At 33.5% G+C, this 20,588-nt stretch overlaps 3 protein-coding genes across 6 annotated transcripts; 1 reads left to right on the top strand and 2 right to left on the bottom strand.

The window, feature by feature from the left end:
* Positions 1 to 1,000: 1,000 nt before the first annotated feature.
* On the bottom strand, positions 1,001 to 7,612 carry LOC123216588 (putative potassium transporter 12). 2 transcript variants are annotated; one of them, XM_044637049.1, is made up of 10 exons: positions 7,080 to 7,612; positions 6,235 to 6,463; positions 5,890 to 6,138; positions 4,737 to 4,787; positions 4,130 to 4,195; positions 3,935 to 4,051; positions 3,465 to 3,517; positions 3,263 to 3,377; positions 2,903 to 3,157; positions 1,001 to 2,404 (listed from the first exon to the last, which is right to left on the bottom strand). In XM_044637049.1, the coding sequence occupies exons 1-10, from the start codon at positions 7,329 to 7,331 to the stop codon at positions 1,356 to 1,358; spliced, it is 2,436 nt and encodes an 811-aa protein (XP_044492984.1). In that variant the 5' UTR covers positions 7,332 to 7,612; the 3' UTR covers positions 1,001 to 1,355. The 2 variants fall into 2 exon arrangements, with proteins under 2 accessions (XP_044492984.1, XP_044492982.1); XM_044637047.1 differs by having other exon boundaries at positions 3,935 to 4,195.
* Positions 7,613 to 9,838: 2,226 nt separating this feature from the next.
* Positions 9,839 to 13,384, top strand: LOC123217787 (serine/arginine-rich splicing factor RSZ21). 3 transcript variants are annotated; one of them, XR_006502535.1, is made up of 8 exons: positions 9,839 to 9,994; positions 10,067 to 10,164; positions 10,437 to 10,525; positions 10,788 to 11,025; positions 11,636 to 11,749; positions 12,154 to 12,382; positions 12,530 to 12,889; positions 12,995 to 13,384. XR_006502535.1 is itself a non-coding variant. In XM_044638914.1 (6 exons), the coding sequence occupies exons 2-6, from the start codon at positions 10,076 to 10,078 to the stop codon at positions 12,158 to 12,160; spliced, it is 537 nt and encodes a 178-aa protein (XP_044494849.1). In that variant the 5' UTR covers positions 9,839 to 9,994; positions 10,067 to 10,075; the 3' UTR covers positions 12,161 to 12,506. The 3 variants fall into 3 exon arrangements, 1 of the variants encoding a protein (XP_044494849.1); XR_006502534.1 differs by having other exon boundaries at positions 12,530 to 13,384; XM_044638914.1 differs by lacking the exons at positions 12,530 to 12,889; positions 12,995 to 13,384 and having other exon boundaries at positions 12,154 to 12,506.
* A 1,435-nt stretch (positions 13,385 to 14,819) lies between these two features.
* LOC123215635 (spermidine synthase 1-like) lies at positions 14,820 to 18,145 on the bottom strand. The gene is made up of 9 exons (XM_044635820.1): positions 17,764 to 18,145; positions 17,157 to 17,233; positions 16,937 to 17,059; positions 16,420 to 16,524; positions 16,126 to 16,198; positions 15,969 to 16,040; positions 15,632 to 15,827; positions 15,285 to 15,414; positions 14,820 to 15,187 (listed from the first exon to the last, which is right to left on the bottom strand). Exons 1-9 carry the CDS (start codon positions 17,903 to 17,905, stop codon positions 15,128 to 15,130), a joined length of 978 nt encoding a protein of 325 aa, XP_044491755.1. The 5' UTR covers positions 17,906 to 18,145; the 3' UTR covers positions 14,820 to 15,127.
* Positions 18,146 to 20,588: the final 2,443 nt, after the last annotated feature.

The following is a 20,588-nucleotide window of genomic DNA, read 5'->3' as shown; positions in this document are numbered from 1 at the left end:
AAGGGGGGACTTTTGAGAAAACGCTAAACCTTGGGTGGGAAATAGTCGTTTGGCCTTAAAATAAGTATTCTAGATTTTGTGCTTTTTATTGAATGTACATGTTTGTTGGATATCTTGGCGCTAATTGCAGCATTAATTAGTCGTCTATGCAGAAAACCGAAGAAAATGGTTATCAATATCTTACAAATATAATATATATTTTATGATATAATATCATATAAATAGAAAATGATATTGATTATAAGATATATCAAATTAATACGATATAATAGATGTATCGTATAATAAGTTATGTATTTTATTATATGAAACATATTACTGATATAAATCGATACACTTTTTAAAAAACAGTAAAAGTGTATATGATAACTGTTAAATTTTTAAGGGCATGTGAGATATTTTTGAAATGGATGATATGCCAATTAGATTTTTTTAATTATTTATTAATATTTTATTATATTATTATTTAAAAACCGTAGCATACAATATGATACTATATTTAATAAATGATGCAAAAAAATTAGATTTTTAATATATAATATGATGCATGATTTAAATATTATGCTCAAGAATTTGATGGTAACTTTTATGATATTTGATATCATTATTAATACCGGCATCCAAATGTCCCCGGGATAAGGACTTATCAAATATGTATTATATCTACTTGAAGTTGCAGATATCTTATAAGAAAAGCACCTTTCTAAAAGAATTTGATCCTTTGGGATAACTAAAGTAAGCCCAATGTTGTATCTGCTTTGCTTTCTGAGATAAAATATTGACAGTGACACACCAACCAAACTTTAAGCCTCAAAGTGAGAAAGAAGATGAAGATGTACGGGAAAAAAGCAGTCAAAAGCAATAAATCTTTCAAGGATTTCTTTTGTAGTTAAACAAGTAATCCATGGTGCCCACCTTTTCTTCTTGCTTTACAAACCCACACTAAGAAAATACTCACCCAGAAGCTAACAGCTTCCCCACCACAATTTTCAAAGACAAGTTGAGATTTTGAAGCTGAAAAATTATCACCACCATAAAACTTACATTTTGTTCTACAATGGCCTCACCACTGCTAGTTACAGTCTTTTGATTCAAGAAGCATAACACATATGATAAATGTAGATTATCGGATGATCTAAGGAATGAGGGAGTTCAAATTTGAAAGAAGAGAATAAGTACTCTTAACAAATTTGTGCTAGGACGCTGGTATTGAGTTGAAGATATATACTGTTCCTACCCTTTTTCCAACTCTAATATTTATCAAGAACTCAATTTAGAGGTTCAAACAGGCAGCCAATGTAATGAATATATCAATAAGTTGAAGAGACTATCAGCTGACAAACAAATCAAGAGTATCAGACCATATATGTCATCCCGACTTGCAGAATATTCATGTGAGGTACACTCATATTTGCAGCACCTGCTCTGCAGTTCCTCCTTAAGAATGCATAGAAGTAGTTTATAACTAGTTTCTTGAGGAAAAATGAGTTCTTTTTTGCTCTCACATCGCCATGTGCAAGCAAATATGTGAATCCTGATTCCATTGCTTCTCGTAGAGCTGAAAGCTCATATTCTAAAGTTGGGTCTTCTTCCGAGGACATGACACTAGATGGTAATACTGAGACAACTTCTTCCGAGGTAGAAGTTCCTGCTTCAGATCTCCTATCGTGCATCAGTGGCATCCTAAGCTCCTCATTCCCATAACCACTTGGTACTTCATGATCCCTTGAGCTCACAGAAGCATTGTCGGAGTCTGACTCAAATAAATTTCTCTCCAGGGCCAGATCTTGAGCCTCTCTTCTCAGAAACTTCTCAAGACTTTCAACTAAAAGTTGCTCAAATGCATGGTGATCTTCCTTCCGGACGTCTTTGTAACCATATCTAGCTATGCAGCGGAACATATGGTAGTCTTTTGGGCCAACTCTTCGAAACAGAAATCTTTCCTCAAGAGGCACCACTGGAACTGGGACATACTTGATACAAACAAACACTAAAGTAGAATGGATAGCTGGAAGGCCAAGCAGGAACTGCCCAAAAATTGAGGGAATACCTTGGACAAGCTCATTATATAGCAATCCAATACCTGGGACTCTTTGAGTTCCAAGGGTGGGGCCAAGATCGAGCAAGAAGTCCATGGATATCTTTTCCCTGACCTCACTCTGGTATTTCAACACGCTACCATAGTTCCAAATGTACATCACACAGAGAAAGCAAGAAGCAAAAGCAAGGGGAAGCCAACCACCCTCTTTGATTTTTGATAGAACAGCTGACATATAGGTGAGCTCTATCGTACCAAAAACAAGTGGGAAGCACAACACCAGAATTAAGTTGGTCTGCCAGATAAGAAGCATCACAATTGTCACTAAGGTGGTGCTCACCATCATGACACCAACTTCGGCTATGCCTGCAATAAAAATTTGAATTGCATCAGCAGAAAGTTACCATTATAGTGTTAGAGTACTGGTGAGTGGTAGCTAAATTCCCAACTCATTATCAAGCATGATTAGTGGTGAAGGATTTGAATGTCCCTAGAATAGCTCAAATGTCAGAGCAACAATTTTAGCTCTAGGGAAAGCACTTGCCACCCAAAAACTTCAAAAATTTTCACTCAGTAATACAAGCAATGCACAGTCACAAATAAGAAAAAGAAAGAAGTTCAGATTATCATATTAAACTATTACAAGTGATGCAATGTGCTGTTTCAATTATCATATGATCCTGTTCAGGACAATGGTGTAATTTGCATAAGTAAATCAGCTCTATTGTGAAAAGATTATGGTGCTCCAAATTTTTTAGCATAAAACTATTTATAGCATAATTTTTTTTAAAGCACCCAAAAGCAAGAATATAAATAAATGGATTAAAAAAAAACAGAGGATATTCCAAGAGAAGGATACTTAACCATATGCATTGGCGATATCTGTAGTACTCTGGAAAATAGAAACTACAATGATGCACATGATCATTAAAAACCAATTGATTACGGGGATGTAAATTTGACCCATCAGCTTTCTTGAGGTGTGAACTATCTTCATCCTTGGGAAGCATCCAAGTGCCATAGATTGCTTGACACATGAAAATGTAGCAGATATCATTGCTTGGCTGGCAATCATGGCAGCAAGTGTGGCTATTACGAAGACTGGCCAGAAAAGACTGTCTGTTTGATCAAAAAGTAGAAGCTGAGCATGTCAAAAGGAGAACTTAATTTATGTGATTTCTAAATCATGATCAGGAACAACTGAAATTGATTGGCAAAACTCACCTGGCACAGAATCATAGAATATTCTTTCAGCAGAAACAGGGTATTTCATGAGATATGCAGCTTGGCCCATATAAGCTAAGAGGAGACAGGGAAATACAAGGCAAGTAAAAGCAATCTGTACAAACAATGTAGAATTATTATATAAAGCTCTTAATAAAGAAAATCCATAAAAAACAGGGCTGAGGCAATCTGGGAAAAAAACCTGTATGGATAGTACTGAGAAATGGCCAAGATCAGCAAACATTGCTTCAGCTCCTGAAATATCATATAAAACAAGTTATAGAATTAAACAAGGGCCTTTTCTAAGATTATGCAGGCAACCTCAATTTTCTAAAAAGAAGCTTTCTCTTGAAGAACTTTCAAATGAAATATGAAGCTATAACACTCATCTCCATTAATGGATTTAACAAAACCTGTGAATGGTTCCTGCAAAAGCAGGTCTGCATAGACCCCCTGTCATGCATAATTTTGGTATTTCAGTAATACCCAAGAAACAACAGAAATAAAATAGGGGTAACAACCATTAAAAGCATAAAATGGTCAAAGCTACCCAACTTGCCCGATGAGTATCTTTGAAAAATCTTTATAAGCTTGACTAGTAAACTAGTGCAGAAGAAATCAAGTAATATTATCAATCCACTAGCAGTGCCCAAGCTTCAAAAGAAAATATACCTGTAATGCACAGCACGCAACCACCAAGAGCTGACCAAGCATCTTTGCTGTTCTTCTTAAAAAAGAGATAGATATAAACTGGATTCAATGCCCTTATAACAGTAAGATCATACTTCACTACATTGTAAAGTCCAATAGATCCCAGTGAGAAGAACCACAAAGCAAGAATAGGGGCAAACATGAAAGCCACTTTACCAGTCCCAAACCGCTGTATGCTGAACAATACCACTAGGAGTACGATTGAAACAAGAACAACAACACCTGCACATAAATTAAACTAGTTAAAGGTGATCTTTATAAAATGTTATCGATTTTTCAAGAACCCTAAATGGTAGCTGCAGATGTTGACAACTTGCATCAACGGGATAGCTTTTATCAAACATAACAGTCTATGTAGTACAAGGTAAAAGTAGAATACTAGACTATTTATATTAGTTAGCAGGTTCACTATTTTAGAACCATAAATGCCCTAATTATATGAATGACCACCATGTTAATACTGCAATAGTTCAGACAACAATTGCCCTAATTATACTCATACATAGATACTTATTGGTTCACCAAATAAGCACATCAGTATCACATCTAACCAACAAGGCATCATACACAGAGAAAACAAACAATGAAATCTTACCGTAACTATTACATCCTCTCTGCTAAAAATTACTGCTTTCAGGGCATTTATTTCTTTGATTTTATTATTTTTTGTTGTGGGAGTGGTAAAGTGCTCTTGGTTGATCTTGACAATCAAAGAGGACATAAAAGCCCCTAATTCAGTTGAAAGAAAAGAAAGATTACCCACTTGTACCAATTCCTTGTATTTCACCCTGTAGGCCACTCACGGCAGACATCACTGCAAAACAAAAACCATAATCTTAAGCTAGTGTAGAGATGGTCATTTTATATTAACAGACACATCATATCTAAAAACTGATGCCTGTTAATCAGACCATAATCTTAAGCTAGTGTAGAGATGGTCAGTTTATATTAACACACACATCATATCTAAAAACTGATGCCTGTTAATCAGGAGAGGTATCAACCTGCACAGGCAATCCAATATAAAAGGAAAACATCAGAGGATGTAAAATTTAAAATAAATAGCTCAATTAAATAAAGAAAGATTTGTCTAAATTATACTGAGGTGCTTGATTAAGTCAGCAGGCCCTATAGAAAGGAAGAAAAGAACAATTAACGAAACGATCATATGCACAAGAACGTAGATGGTTCTTCATAAGTATGATTCCACATCTGCAAAGGTGACCTCCACCCCTTTTAAAAGTGTAAGCACTCCTTATCATGTGAAGTGAAAGATATTTGTCAAATGAAGATAACAAGATAACTGAGGACCATTTCAAGTATGAAAAACCAATAGATGGCTCACAACAAACACTAAGAGCATCATTAACCTTCATATTATCAAGATTGAACACTTCTTCATATATAAATACAAGATACAGATACGAATGTATATTTGTACCTAAATTCATGTTACTCAATATGTTGGGAAGCCAATGAAAGTCTCTAAAGAATTACATAAGAACATAGATCAAGCAGAAAGGCATTGGAGAGGAGGGAAGTTTATATTTTATAATCTGTGTGCACTGGAAGGTCAAAAAAATGCTAGCTAGAGGCTTAAAGTTTAGTCCGTCACTATCATCACAAAGACAAGTATTGTATATAGTTGAATTGCATATGGAATGATAAGGTTAAGCAGTGCTGGACAATAAATATATTGCCCCAAATTAATAAGATATGTGTAGCAAAGAAATTCCTCCATAACGCATAACCAAACAACGTGATAAAACCAAATATTATTGCAATTACAAGACATTTAACCTTCTCAGTCATTGTATCAAGTAAAATCTAGCTTTTCCTAACAGTGGCATGTATAGAACAAAAAAAATTGGCATTATTTCCCAAATTAATTAGACACAAGATACAAATCTATGTACCAGAAATTGCAGGGGTAAGAATTCCATCTCCTATAATCATGGAAGTTCCCATCAGAACCAAAAGCAACAGAAGGGTTTTCAAGGAAGTTCTTCTTTCCAAAGTCTCTTTTATATTTAAAGCCCTTTCCAATTCTGGGGTAGGCAGTTTAAGCTTAAAACTTGAGATTTGTTCATCAGCTATCTGACGATTTGGTAGCATACTGACCTTGGCGTACCTGCAAATCAGTGAATAAAGAGCAAATGTTCCTCCTGAAATTGGAATTACTCATTTGTTAACAAAAACATATTTAACAAGATAATCAGCAGATAAGGCAATAACACCATCACTACAACAGAAGCTCTTACCTTCTCCATTATCATTGGCTTTGAGCACCACAAAAACATATTTTGCTAATGGAATTAAGGTAATTGTGTACATCACTAGTGATAAGGCCCCCAAGATATCGACTTCCGACTCAATGGACACTTTGCTGAATACATCACTGAAGACATATAAAGGGCTTGTGCCCAAGTCACCATACACTACACCAAGTGTTTGAAATGCTAAAGCAATTGTGAACCAAATTGAAGAATCCTGTCCCATTCAAGTACTATAGTTTAGAAACAGGAAAAGATGTATACTAATTGCTAAGTAAACCCTATTATTACCAGGACCAAGGAAAACAACTTCTGGTGACATATTTGAAATGAGTTGTGAGTAGGCACATAAACATATGAACATCTAAATACAAGGCATCTCTACAGTTCAACTGCCTAAACAACCAATAATGGAGATTGTAGTCCATTATATACAATCATAAACTCAGTAACCTGTGCATGCTCCGTCAGATCGACTAGTCATGCTTAAGCTGCAAAGCCCTCTTAGAGGTCTTCCAAAACACAAAATATGGCAGCACAGAATATACATCATAGAGCAACTACTTAGTCCATGTTTGCTAAAGTTTTCATAAATAACCTCTTTTGTCGTAAACTCCCAACAACAGACGAAAAACACTGTCTAGTGGTTTACAAAAAAAAAAAAAAGACTGGAAAAAACATTCGTTTCAAAGACTAGTGTTGACTTCATTCTATTCTTTAAAATCTAAGTACTATGACTTTACCAATCACAAGTTTTCCCAATTTCCAAAAAACATAGTATTGCATATTAAATAAAGAAAAGATATTCAGACAAGTGATGAAAAGCATATTACTTTAGATTGGTGGCCATGCGCATAAGCTATCTCCATAGCTTCAACATCCAAAGAATCCAATCTGTTGGGCCTCTTCGCAAGGCGCCTCCTCATGGATCCATATCCATCTCCCGATCCACTCTCTGGTTGCAGCAAAGACCACGGTGGTGAATCTGAATCAACTTCACTACCATCAACCCATCTCGTCTCACCACCACTGTTACAACCCAACAATCTCACACTACCCTCTTCAATCTTATCTTCTTCCTCCATCTTCCTTCAAGAACAAAACCCTTCTGCTTCAACCGCAACTCCTCACTCGTCAATCAAAAGAACACTCCAAAATCGCCAAACTTTTCCTACTACAACATTTGTACTCTTTCCAATATGTTAAGAAAGTGATTTATGGTAAGAAAATCCCTTAACCAAGTCGAATTCAATAAGAGTGCGTGCGTATGTAGCAACTGAGCTTATTACAAAACAGAAACGACTTCAATGATACAGACAGGAAAAGATTATTGTCAGGAAGATAAACTAAATGAAATAAAAATAAAGCAATAATCAAACATACAGATTTATATATTCTTTTTATTATAATTTAATAATTCTCCAGTTTTGATAGATATTAATTAATTAATATTTAAACATAATTATCAATCAATGTAAGTGGGCCTTAAAATGGTGGGAAATGGGCAATGGGTGGGTCCATTGATTCGATCAACGACTGAGGTATTTTGATTTTTAGCGTATCTTTGTATGCCATCTGTCCATTTCATATTTGTCAGTTAGCGTATAAAGAATCCACCTGCCATTTTTATGGTCAATAATTTCGTTATCACTTTACCACGACAATCAGTTTAGGTAATATTATATTATTAAGATAAAAAAATTATTTTAAAAATAAATTATTAAATATAAATAACTACTATATTTAATAAAATTTAATAAAAATAAATAATATGAATAACTAATGTATTTAATTAACAATAATAAAATAATATTAATAAATTATTTTATTTAAATTTGATTGAATATAATTATTTTTAAATATTTATTATATTAATTAAAAATAAACTTATTTTAAAAAAAATTAATAAATTATAATATAATTATAATAAAATCAATATTACCTTGATAATTTTTTAATACTTAAGGGAATATGATAATTAAATTACCACCTCTATTACCTATCATGTCAGGATTGATAATAAAAGATTACGTGATAAACCAAACAAGGTAATGTAAGTAATAAAAAATAGATTACCAAAATAATCTTTAAAACACTTCAACGAAACAACCCTAAATTTTATATCTATTCTCTTTATATATATATATATATATATATATATATATATATATATATTTTGAGAGATGAAGGTAGTTAAATATTATTTTATTTTAATTTAAAATTATTTAATTAGATAATAATATTTATTTATATATTTAAATTATATATTAAAAATATGTATATATAATTTTATTGAATATATATTTGCTATAATAATTTAATTTTAAGAGCAATGTTATGTGTATATATTTTTGATACATAATTTATATACACAATGATGTGTCATCATGTAATTGGGTGATTTTAAAACATGTGTCATCATATGATAAAAAAATATTCAATTATGTGATAATATTTCATCTTACATATAAATTATGTATCAAAAATAGGTACACATAGTTTTATTGTAATTTTAAATATGATGGTAACGTAGATGTTTGAGTTATGTTGCATATTGAAGGCAATTTCTTTTACGAAAATCTATATAATATCATCTAAAATTTCATTTCATCAAAAAAAAAAAATCATGGCAGAAGAGTGATTTTTCCTTATGGAATTTTCGTAAATAAAAATAAATGATGACAATGAATTGCACCAAACAAGTGCAATTCTATCAATCGCGTTCAAAGGAACGTGATTCTCTTGGATTACACTTACTTATGGCAATTCTAGTGATTGAAATTGTACATTTTTTGATGAATTTTAGGTTAAATTTGCACCGATAAGATATGATCTTAGTTAGAATAACATCATGTGGGGTGTAGTTTGGTGAGATCCTAGTTAGAATAACATCAATCTCCAGATAAATGATGAAACGCATATTACTTTAGAATGGTTCTCCCGATTCACTCTCTCGTTTTTCCCATAGAGTTTTTTCTCATTCTCTCTGGCGACTCATTCCTTTCCCGTTGTCAACTAGCCTTTCTTCATTCTTCTCCCTCGACCAGTTTATCTCCCTTGGCCTCCTTTTTTTCTTTGTCAATGATGAAAACATTCTATTTTTGTCAGAGACAGAAATGAAGGTTTTTCTTTTCAGCAAAGACAAAAGAGGTGAGGGAGAAATGATGATCAACTGAGGGAGAAAAAGAAGGGAAGGCCAACCAATAACCTAGAAGGAATGAGTCACTGGAGAGAATGAGAAAAAACCTTAAAAAAAAATGATTACTTATCAAATTTTAAGTGGAGAAAAAATTATTAGATTTTTAAATTAAAGAGGAAAAATATGATAAATTTTTTATTTTTTAAATTTTTTTGTAAAATAATTATTATACCCTTAATTTTAATAAAATTTGACTTATAAATAAGATTTTGAGTTTTTTAAATTTGACGAGTATGTCTTTTAAGGTTACACCTAAGGGTGGGTGGGAACTAGTCTTTTGCCCTCACCGAAATTCCAAACTTATGATATTCTTTCAAATGTTAAATGAAAAAAGTTAAGCCCGAAGCCTTTTAATTGGAAGGGCCCAACATAAGCCCAACAGAGAGCTGTTTTCTTGTGCCACGCTTCAGTACCCATAAAAAAATTCAGTATTTAGGGCTTTGGACCTGTGGATTTGTTCTCGTTGCTTGGTGTAGGCTTCAATTTTCTCCAAAGTTAGCTCCATTTTTCAACTCCTATTCTTTCGATCCGTTTGTTATTATCACTGAGGTATAAAAAAACTTTACCTTTTTTTTTTCGCCATAAAGATTTCGATATTAATTTTTTTTGTTCCTTGGAAAGTTTGAAAGAATGTCTAGGGTTTACGTTGGGAATTTGGACCCTCGAGTTAATGAAAGGGATCTTGAAGATGAATTTCGCATGTTCGGTGTTCTTCGCAGGTGTCTTTCTGCTCTGTTTTCTTTCTTTTTGCTGTCAATCGTTTTCAATTTTTATAATTCCTGGAATTGATAGAGTACTGTGGTATGATATTGTAATGTAGCATTGGTTATTTGATAGGACATCAAACGAGTGAATGATATGCCGATGATCTTGCTCACATGTGAATGAAATTGCTTGGCTTTTCGTTTCTGTTAACTGGGCGCCAGAATTCTTCTTTTTTTTTTTTGTTGTGTTTGGTCCATTTATTTTTTTTAATATGTACATCATGCAGTGTCTGGGTTGCTCGAAGGCCACCAGGGTATGCATTTATTGAGTTTGATGATCGCAGAGATGCTGTAGATGCAATTCGTGCATTGGATGGTCAGTATGTTTAGGATTTCCTTACTATTGCTTGAAAAATGTGCTGATTAGAGATTTTTAATTTGGGTTTTTTCGTTTGTTTATTGTCATGATTATCGAGTTTGTGCTCATTATGAGTTTCTTCCCATTTGCAATCACCAATTCATTATTTCTAGAATTTGATAGGCATTTTTCAACTCTATTAATTTTGAAGATGCACGTTTCCTCTATCATGCTTTATAAACTCTTGAGGCTTCTACTGAGAAGCAAGTTCATTTGACAGGGAAGAATGGTTGGCGTGTGGAGCTTTCTCATAATTCTAAAAGTGGTGGAGGTCGTGGTGGTGGTCGTGGCCGTGGCCGTGGTGGAGGTGATGACTTGAAGTGTTATGAATGTGGAGAGCCTGGCCATTTTGCTCGTGAGTGTCGTTTGCGCATTGGTTCTCGTGGCTTGGGAAGTGGCCAACGCCGTAGCCCCAGCCCTCGACGCCGTAGGAGTCCAAGTTATGGGCATGGCCGCAGGTTTGTTTCAGGGGCAATTTCTTTTTATGCCATGGCTTATGGGTCATATAGTTGTGGATCATGCATGCGTGCAGAAATTTAGCTATTCATGCATTTGATAGTTGACATCAGCTTCAGGAGACTTTGATGGAAAATATTTTCTTTATTCTCCCTCACTCTTTTCTCATTCTTTTACACACATGCACTTTTTTTTGTGGAGTTCCTTTAATGTTGCATTAATCTTGTGGGTTGGGTGGTTGCTTCTAATTTGGTTCATGATTATCATCTCTGTATTGGTATTTCATAATGTTGTTGTTTGTTTTAGTTCTTATGCTCTTCAGTGACTGGCATTTGAAACACATGCTAAGTTTTGCATGTACCTCCCTTTTTTTCCTTATCCTTTGTTGTCAAACATTATTTTCGTATTTTCTACTGATATCCGATTCCTCCCGTTGTTTTTTAGTTCTTTGAGATGTGTTTGCAAGTTATTTTTGGTGGTGCTGAAGCATTTTCTGAGAATTGGACACTGCAATATTTGATGATATAGTCCATTTTCTTTATGTTTGTTTCCTTTTTGGTTTGGTCATATTTTTGCTGCTTTGTTAAATTTACCTTCTGATTGGAGTTACAGCCCCCGAGGAAAAAGATCTCCACGTCGCCGCAGCATATCACCTCGACGTGGTCGTGGTTACAGCAGGTCCCCTCCATATCGCCATTCCCATCGTGATTCACCTTATGCTAATGGGTATGGCATGGTTCCCAGTATTTAAAACTTTTTATGAATCTTAAAATAGTAGCAGTGCTTTTGTATTTTCCAGACAGCAGTCAAGGCTCTATGAATATTGCAGCTACTAATCAGTAAAAAATATAGACCATACAGTTTCACATAAATAAATGTAAAAGGAACCATATTTTAAAACTCTGATACTTGCTTGATTCTTTATTTATTTAAGTAATGAGGCTGCACTTGCTTCCCCTCTTAAAACCAGTCGTTTTATCTCTGGTTGACCCTTTTCATTCTTTCATGTAACCTTTTCCTGAAACAAATAAGTAACAATTCTTGTGAAGTGAAAGGTGATATGATTTGTAATTTTTTATTCTTCCGGTATTTGTACTTGAATCTTGGCTAATTTTTTCTTCATTTTGCAGAGACTAAGCTTGGAACTTGCAGTGGAGATATGCATGATGAACCTGATCACATATTTGCAGTACTGTAGTCTTTATAGAATCTGAATATGATAGATAGTACTAGTGTTTGTGTCATGGCTCTAAGGTTTGTTAGGAACTTGGCTTTGGATGGCTCTACAAAATCTTTCAGCTGCCAAGGGGGCTGCTATGGGTGCCGTTTTGTGTGGGCTAGCTATCTTCATACTTGGAGGTCTCTTTCCTACTTTAAATTTCCTTAGCTGTTGTTTATATTTTTAAAGTTAACTTAATTAACTGCAGTAATGTTGATAATTTGGAAGTAGATATGTCTAAAAGGTTTATATTTTTTGTTTTGATTTGTGATTTTGATAAAAAACAGCATTGTATCGCCGCATTACTGCATCTTTAATGCATCCCATCTCTGCTCTGCTTCTCTGCACCACATCATCTACTGGTCGTTGCCCCTAGATATTGTCAGCTTTGAGTCCCATGTTGAAAATGGTTTATGTTCAGAAATTGTTCTTCTGCAACAAAGCATTTGAAGCTGTTTATTGTGCTTCTCTCCCTGCTTTTCTGCTTCGTATCATCCACTAGTCTCTCGCTATGCGCATGTTCGGCTTGAAATAGATGTTGAAATTTGAATTGCATAGAAACCTGTTAGCTCACGTCCCATCTTTTGTGCCTCAACGGAAGTCATCTGATCTACTTCGACCTTTTCTCCTCTGCTAGCTGGTTAAAGGTAGCCCTAATTCAAGGGTTATTGTGTGGTAATGAATGGTTCAAAGTTAATGGTAACAATAAACAACGAATGAAATAATGACCATTTGTGGCTCCAATTTGGTAGGTTACAGGGTCCAAACTGAGTTCATTACTTCATGGGAACCCTATATGGAATGATATGCTGAGTCTGCTTGAAGGTTAGAACTGGAAGCATTCCAATCATTGCCAGTTTATTTTTATTTATTTATTTATTTATTTTTGGTCTTGCATTTCTACATGTGAATCATTTTTATCCACAGGTTTTGTACAGGTAATAAATTATATTGCTTTAAACCAGCCCCCCGTTATTTATTTATTTTGGCGCTGGGATTTATACAATATATTTTTTGTTTGCTTGCAATTTGACTAGTGGGTGTGGACATCCCATGATGCCTAAACAGCCATTGTTGTATATTTCTTTAATCGAGTGAACATTTCAAATGACAAGCCTGAAAAATATTGCATTTATTGGATATCGAGGGTGAACTTTTTGACGTTTTAGAACCAACCGGCAGTGCCAGGTGACCGTTTAGTTTCATTGTAGAACGTGTCAATTGTAAGGTAAAGTGAATGAACTGGCAGGACCTCAACTAGACATGGCAGTGGCGGGCCCGGCTCCTATTTATAGTGGGTTGTGTCAGGTTTGTGGGTTGTATTTGTCATGTCATAGGCCGAGAAACAAAGATTAAACGTTGGTTCGACACAATTTGTTATTATAATAACCCATATAAAAAATAAAAAATAACTAAAATATAAAAAATTATAAATTTTAATTTGTTAATAATTAAATTAGAAAAATTATGTTATATAGTAACAGAAAATATATAAAAGGTTGTATTATAAAATATAAAAAGGTAAGTTGAGTTCTTAAGATTGATTATTATCTATGTGAAACAATTAAAACTTTTATCGAAACTTGATATTTGAATTGAAAGAAGTTGTTAGAGTGTATCTTTTCAATGTGAGACATTTTTGCAAGAGTGCAAAGTGTATCACATAGAAAAAATACATTTAAACAATTTTCTTTACTTAGGTTAAATAATAAGTTAAATTTTGGGTATTCTACATAGGTAAGATTGATAATAAGAATTTAACTTATATATTATAAATAAGTTTATCTTATTTTTAGTTATAATTTAATTTTTTAAATATGTTTTTCTAATTAAAAAGCATCATTTTAAAAAATTTATTTATTAAAAAATTATTTTATTAATGATATTAACAGATCGGTTTGCAAAAATCCAATAAATTAACCCGTTAAAAACTTGCAAATCGATCTATTAAAAACTCGTAAATCACCTGTTAAAGGCTTAACATAACAGAACTTGTTATAGTGTGGGCTGTATTGTAGGTCTTCATAATCTAGCAGATGGTTTCTTTTATAAGAACTGTATTGTAATGGGTCAAACCTAAACACCTCTAACGTCAACCCATGAGAAAAGATTGCATCTCCCTTTAGAGTGTTTCCATTTAATCCAATAAAATTGTATAAAGATATTTTTACATATAGAAGTAACAATTTAACGTAAAAGCAATATTATGTGATCCATTTTTTAATACATAAATAAATACATATATAATATATTATTATATGATTAGATATTAATTTATTATTAATTTAAAATTATTTAATCATTTAATGACACATATTAAATATATACTTATTTAGATATACAACATAAATATGTATTTTTGTATTGTTTATTGTAATTATTATCTTTTCTTATAAACAAGTTGCATAGGGTGGGAGTCAAGGCCTTCCAAGTCAAGTGCACGTACGCACCAATATAAAACGACATCAAACCAGGAGATGGTAAACTATATTATTAGAATTGGCCAATGTTCTGATTTGGGATTTTTTTTCAGATCCGATCGAAAAACAAAACTGTTTAAATAAAAACATATATGAATACTCTTGAACAATATACTAAATATCTCAAGTATCCAAAATGTCAAAAAATGGAGTACAGCCCATAAATATTTGAATGCCGTTCAAAAATGTATTATAGAAAGGCCATTTTTTTTATCAAATAGAAGGTCACTAGCACTAATAAAAATTACACCAAAAATAATATCACTAACTCTAATATTAAAAGAAACTCAAGACATCAATTTAAACCTAAGCTTATTCCATTTCTCATGGATAAATTTTTAAGTGGGCGGAATCTGTGAAGTAAAGAAGAAGCTGACTCCTGCTTCCATGATATTGCGGATTTCCCTATTGATTATCAATGACTTTCTTCGCAAAAGTTGGCAAACAGAATGCTGCTGTATGAATCTGGAATGTGGTTCAGACAAGTGAATTAGAAAAATCTGATGCCTCAGTCTTTACACACACACACGCAAAAAAAAATCGTGTTGGATCAGATTCAAACCTCTGAGTTGTAAAATTTCAAGGGTCCACTTGATTTGCTGTGATTTTTATCAGCATCTATTGGGTTCGATGGGTGCTTGAAATCAACAGAGGGTCCCTCGGTTGAGCAAAGCATGAAACCGATCACCCCACTGAAAGGGGAAAAAACCATCAGAAATAAACCACAGAAAGCAAATCTCAAAAAAAAAAGAGTTCCCAAGATTGAGACATTGGCCTAATAAAATCATCACTCCTAGAATGAAAGAAAAAGGATGGAGAATAGAATGATTTCTCAAAAGTAACAAATCTCCAAAATAACATTGCAGAGAACACCACAGAAAGTATAGCAAGAAGTTAAGAAGTACATGCCTAGGATATGTGGGAACTGTGGTCCATGCATAATTGACTGATCCTTTGAAGATCTGGCGGCAGTTTGCAACAATGCCCTCGATGATATGCATGTGGAGCCAGATGCTTTCTGCCTGAGTACTCACAACTCCTCCAGGACGAAGAGCCTTTGCTACAGTCTCAAAAAAGGGCTTCTCAAAGAGTTCTTGTGCTGGACCTGAGAGAATAAACACAATGCTTAAGTTCAAAGACATTTGCCTCATTCATTCTTATTTTCTAACTCAATACATTTGAAAGATAGTTCTCAAATTTCAATTGAGAAGTACAAGGACATTATCCATTGCAGATATTACAGTACCTATTGGATCCGATGAATCCACTATGATTGCATCATAAGTTCCAGCCGGAACAGCCTTCATAAAGGCAATTCCTGCAATATTAAAGAAGTCCCACCATTTAATGAATTCATGGGAAAAACAGAAAAAAGAGCATATGAGCAGAAGCAGAGATCATACCGTCACCAATATGAAGTTTCACACGGGGATCCTCAAACCCAACAGCTACGTCAGGGAAAAATTGTTTAGAAACCTGGATGCAAATTAAAACAAACTATATATTAATCCTGTGCTCATGTAAAAAAAGGGGTCAAGCATGATGAAGTTGCATGAATGTCAACAGACCAAATTCATTTTGTGCAAAAAGAAAAAGGCATCCAACCAGTTATTATCATATAATAAGAACATTATGCAAATGTAGATATATATATATATCTACCATATTATCAAAGCACTTACGACGTTATTACTTACATCAACAACCATTTTATCAATTTCACAGATATCGATCTGCTCAACAGACAAATGGCGAGCCACTTCCCGCAATACTCCACCGTCTCCTCCACCAATAACCAGAACCTGGGGTAAAAACATGGTGAAGATTGAGATGAGAAAAAGAACCAAAATAATAAAACCTTAAAGCAACTCATGTTAGCTCTACCAGAAGAGTGAAAATCAAACTAATTGTACACCTTGACACAAGCTACAACATAAATGATACTAGATTATTTAAATCAGGAAGAAATATTTAAATTCCATCTTGACATCACATGTTTGGACTAAAATGACATTAGAGCCAAAGTAAAGTCCACTTCATAACCTGGCATTTACTACAAAGATAACATGAAGAAATAGATGAACCAAGATTTACAAAAAGCTTCATTCGCAAAATTACTTCAATATCTTGTCAGAAGAAGATATAGAGCCCCATGTATATCTATTAACTTTTAACTAAATGATTAACTTGGTGGTTCTACAAGAATATAATGACCTTTTTTGGATTTGGAATTGAGCAAAGTGGAAGGTGAGTGATCATTTCTTGGTATGCACATTCATCTCTCTCAGTAAGCTGAATCACCCCATCCAAAACCAGAACCTTTCCATAAGTTGATGACTGCAGAAATCACCACAGTTAAAAACTTGTGTTTCAACATATAATTAATTAAGAATAATAGACAAACATAAGGATATCAACCTTGAGCATTAAATACCTGAAAGACCATGACATTCTGGAAATCAGACTTCCCCTGAAATAAGATTCTTTCAACCTTTAAGGAGTGTGCCTCACCTGCATTAGATTCAACAACTAACTTCAAATTGCAACATCAAGATTTAACTACCAACAAGGTGATATGAAAGAACAAGTATATCTGGCAATTACAAGAAGGCTCCAACTCAAAAAAGTTCCAAAAGCATCTATATGCATTAAACAGCAAAAAGAGAAACAATACTTGCTTAATGACTATGCAAATCATCATTAGGCCTTTTCAATTTTACACTACGAACAAAAGAATTAAAAAAAAAACCCTTTTAAAGGACCGCATGCGTTTCATAATGCACAATAAACTACCTCTTAAAACGAAAAAACAGAAAAAAAAAAAAAACCAAAACACCAAGTCTGCATACTTCTGTATTGATTCTTTTATTTTTTAATTTCAGAACTATTTACACAAAAATTTGAATATCAATATCCACATAACAATACACACACACACACACACACACAAAAATACTAAATACTCTTACATAACTCTGAAACAACACGAATGGAAATAGGAAACAAACAATAACAAAATTGAAGTTAAAATAAAAACTAACCAGGCCACATTGGGCTAATCTCAGAGAACCAGCCAGGAATAATAGAGGATATAGAATTAGACTCAGCCTCCACGGAAACGGAACCATTACTCTTTTGTTCGCCATCTCTAGGTCTCTTCACATCAGAGCCGATTTCCGCCATAGTTGCAAGAAAAAACAAAAAAAGAAGAGACGAAGGTGAAAGAAAATGCAAGAGGCGCCACTCAACCAAGGACTAGGATGATGTAAATATAAACAAGGAACAAGTGGGAGACAGGAATATATAATAGTGAAGATCTTGGTTAGTAAAGAGGCGGGTGGGTGAGGTAGGAAGAACGGGTTATGACTCCCTTACACTTATCCTACATACCATGTATAGTAAAAGAGAGATCACAGTAAAAAAATGATAGGGCTCTCAATTAGGGTTGGGAACTTGGGATTACGCCATGTTAATGATTATAAGATGAGGAGATTACTGTGTTGTACCCGAGCTTTGTTAAAATGATACGTTTCACCTATAAGTTCAAAAAGTCCAATTTTTGGCCCATCCATCAAAATCATGCATGAGGTCTAATTGTTAAAGAGCTTTTTGTCATGTTGTACAAAATATAATAAAGTTAATATCATTTACACCTCTGACAGTAAAAACAAATTATTTTCTTCTTAATTAATTTATATTTTTCTTTTTTCCTTTTTTTTTTCTTATCTTTTAATTTATATTTACAATTTATTCAATCAACATGAATGTAATGGTCCAATGGACCACTATGCCCTTAGTCTCTATTTTCTTACAACTACTTCAAACATGAATATGATAGCCAAAATGTAGCTTATTATAATTACATTACTCAGTTTTCCATCGTTCACTCATTAAACAAGTGCTTTGATTAGTGATGATAACCCATGCTTGTTCGATCATATGATCTATAGTAACATATTCAAAAATTAAATTTAGGGGACTATAGTTGAGTAAATGTAAATATATGGAATCAATGAAGATATAATGAAATTTAAGATATATCAATATAAAATTTTAAGGGTTATATTGATAGTTTATATATATTAAATCAAAAATAAAAAAGGACGATGTTTTATTCTAATTAATATGGTCCCTCTTAATGCTTTTGATACTTATCTCATAATATTCTAATTAATATATTTTTTTTTTGGTGCTATTTTAAAGAGCAGTTTAGGTGGTAAAAAAATATAACTTTGAGATGAAAAGTTTCATTTTAAATTCTCCAACAACATATTACAATAATAATACTCTTGATTGATCTAATCTATACATTCGGATCAATTTAGAAAAAGTGATTCAACTTAGGTTATGCGGAGCTGACACAACTATAGTGAAGCTAAGATTTTGGCCTTCACCTCAAAATGATTTTGCTAGGAATTGAATTTTAACAAGGCCAAAGGACTATTTCCCACCCAAGTTTTGATGTATCTTCAAATTCACACTCGTAGGTTTAAAAAACCCAAAGTCCTATCTATGGATCAACTGGGTTAAAATTTTTTGTTAGAGTTAAAAATAAAATAGTTATTTTACTAATAATATTTAAAAAATATAAAATTTATTATATTTCCTCCCTAAGTTTTTAAAATCAATAATGTCACTCATACCTAAAGTTTTTTAACTTTGAAAAGTCATATTCCCCCCTCAAACATAAGGTTTTTTTCTTCTCCCTTTTAGCCATCATCTTCGATGTCGACGACCTCCTTTCTCCATCCTAAAACATAGGTTGGTGTCTCCCCTCTCCAGATCTTTTTGTCAAAGACCATCTTCAGATGTCTTTGTGTCTCATCGTGCACTGACTAACGTTTTAGGGTGAAAAAAGGAGGTCATTGGTGTCGGAGATGGTCATTGGAGGAGTGAAAAAAAAACTTTAGATTTAGAGAGGAGGAATTATGACTTTTTAAAGTTAGAAAACTTTAAGCAAAGATAAAATTGTTAATTTTTAAAACTTAAAAAATAATAATAATAAATTTTATATTTTTAATATTATTAATAAAATAATCATTTTATTTTTATCTATAATAAAAAATTTTAATAATAATTTATCTAGAATTTTAGATTTTTAAATTACCGTACACATGATTTAGGCCACATCAAAACTTGGTGGTATGGTTGGATTTGAGCTGAGCCGAGCTCGAACTCAGATAAGCTCAGTCTTAGTTCGGTAACTGTTCATATGAGCCGAGCCAAAGCTCGAGCTTGTCGAGCTGAGTGATAAAAGCAGTTCGTACTTGAGCTCGATAGCTCGTGAGCTATTCACGAGCCTGGCTCAGAATGGTTCAAAATGATTCAAAAGGCAAACAAATATTGAAACAAACAAATATGATTCAAAATACAAAGGCATAAAACGAAATCTACAACAACAGACCAACAACACAAATAAGCAAGTTTGATAAAACCCCCAATTTAGAAACCCTAATTCTAAAGTTAGGGTTCAATCAATTTAAGGCAAAAATTAACAAATTGAAAGTGAAGAAAATGAAAAAACACAAACCTGAAATGTCCTTATGTCGTCATCCTCGCCGTCGAAATCCCGATCGCTGGACGAATCTTCAATTGGCACGTGAGAACACTTGAACTGAACTTTTCACCCTGAGAAATCCCTGTTGTCGACGGAGAAAATAGGTTGAAAGTTAAGATTGAGGGTTGTAGTTTGGAACTGGAGAGCAATTGCACATACTTGGAGGAGAGACACAAGAGAACACTTGAACTGAACCTTTCACTCTGAGAAATCCCTGTCGTCGACGGAGAAAATAGGTTAAAAGTTAAGATTGAGGGCTGTAGTTTGGAACTGGAATTGGAACTAGAGAGCAACTACACATACATGAAG

The sequence above is a fragment of the Mangifera indica genome, chromosome 5 (genome assembly GCF_011075055.1).
Source record: "Mangifera indica cultivar Alphonso chromosome 5, CATAS_Mindica_2.1, whole genome shotgun sequence".
NCBI classification, from domain to species: domain Eukaryota; kingdom Viridiplantae; phylum Streptophyta; class Magnoliopsida; order Sapindales; family Anacardiaceae; genus Mangifera; species Mangifera indica.
Note: the sequence above shows the minus strand (reverse complement) of the source record. Positions and strands in the feature narration are given on the sequence as shown.

Excerpts from the sequence above, each read along its gene's own strand:
- LOC123216588 (XM_044637047.1), bottom strand. The coding sequence starts at position 7,331 with ATGGAGGAAGAAGATAAGATTGAAGAGGGTAGTGTGAGATTGTTGGGT. Across the intron at positions 4,788-5,889 it reads TCTTACCCCTGCAATTTCTG|TGATGTCTGCCGTGAGTGGC; the intron begins GTACATAGATTT and ends TTTGTTTTGCAG. Across the intron at positions 3,378-3,464 it reads TCTCAGTACTATCCATACAG|ATTGCTTTTACTTGCCTTGT; the intron begins GTTTTTTTCCCA and ends TTGTTTGTACAG.
- LOC123217787 (XM_044638914.1), top strand. The coding sequence starts at position 10,076 with ATGTCTAGGGTTTACGTTGGGAATTTGGACCCTCGAGTTAATGAAAGG. Across the intron at positions 10,526-10,787 it reads TGCAATTCGTGCATTGGATG|GGAAGAATGGTTGGCGTGTG; the intron begins GTCAGTATGTTT and ends TTCATTTGACAG. Across the intron at positions 11,026-11,635 it reads AGTTATGGGCATGGCCGCAG|CCCCCGAGGAAAAAGATCTC; the intron begins GTTTGTTTCAGG and ends TTGGAGTTACAG.
- LOC123215635 (XM_044635820.1), bottom strand. The coding sequence starts at position 17,905 with ATGGCGGAAATCGGCTCTGATGTGAAGAGACCTAGAGATGGCGAACAA. Across the intron at positions 17,060-17,156 it reads AGAATGTCATGGTCTTTCAG|TCATCAACTTATGGAAAGGT; the intron begins GTATTTAATGCT and ends TGATTTCTGCAG. Across the intron at positions 15,828-15,968 it reads GGATTCATCGGATCCAATAG|GTCCAGCACAAGAACTCTTT; the intron begins GTACTGTAATAT and ends TTATTCTCTCAG.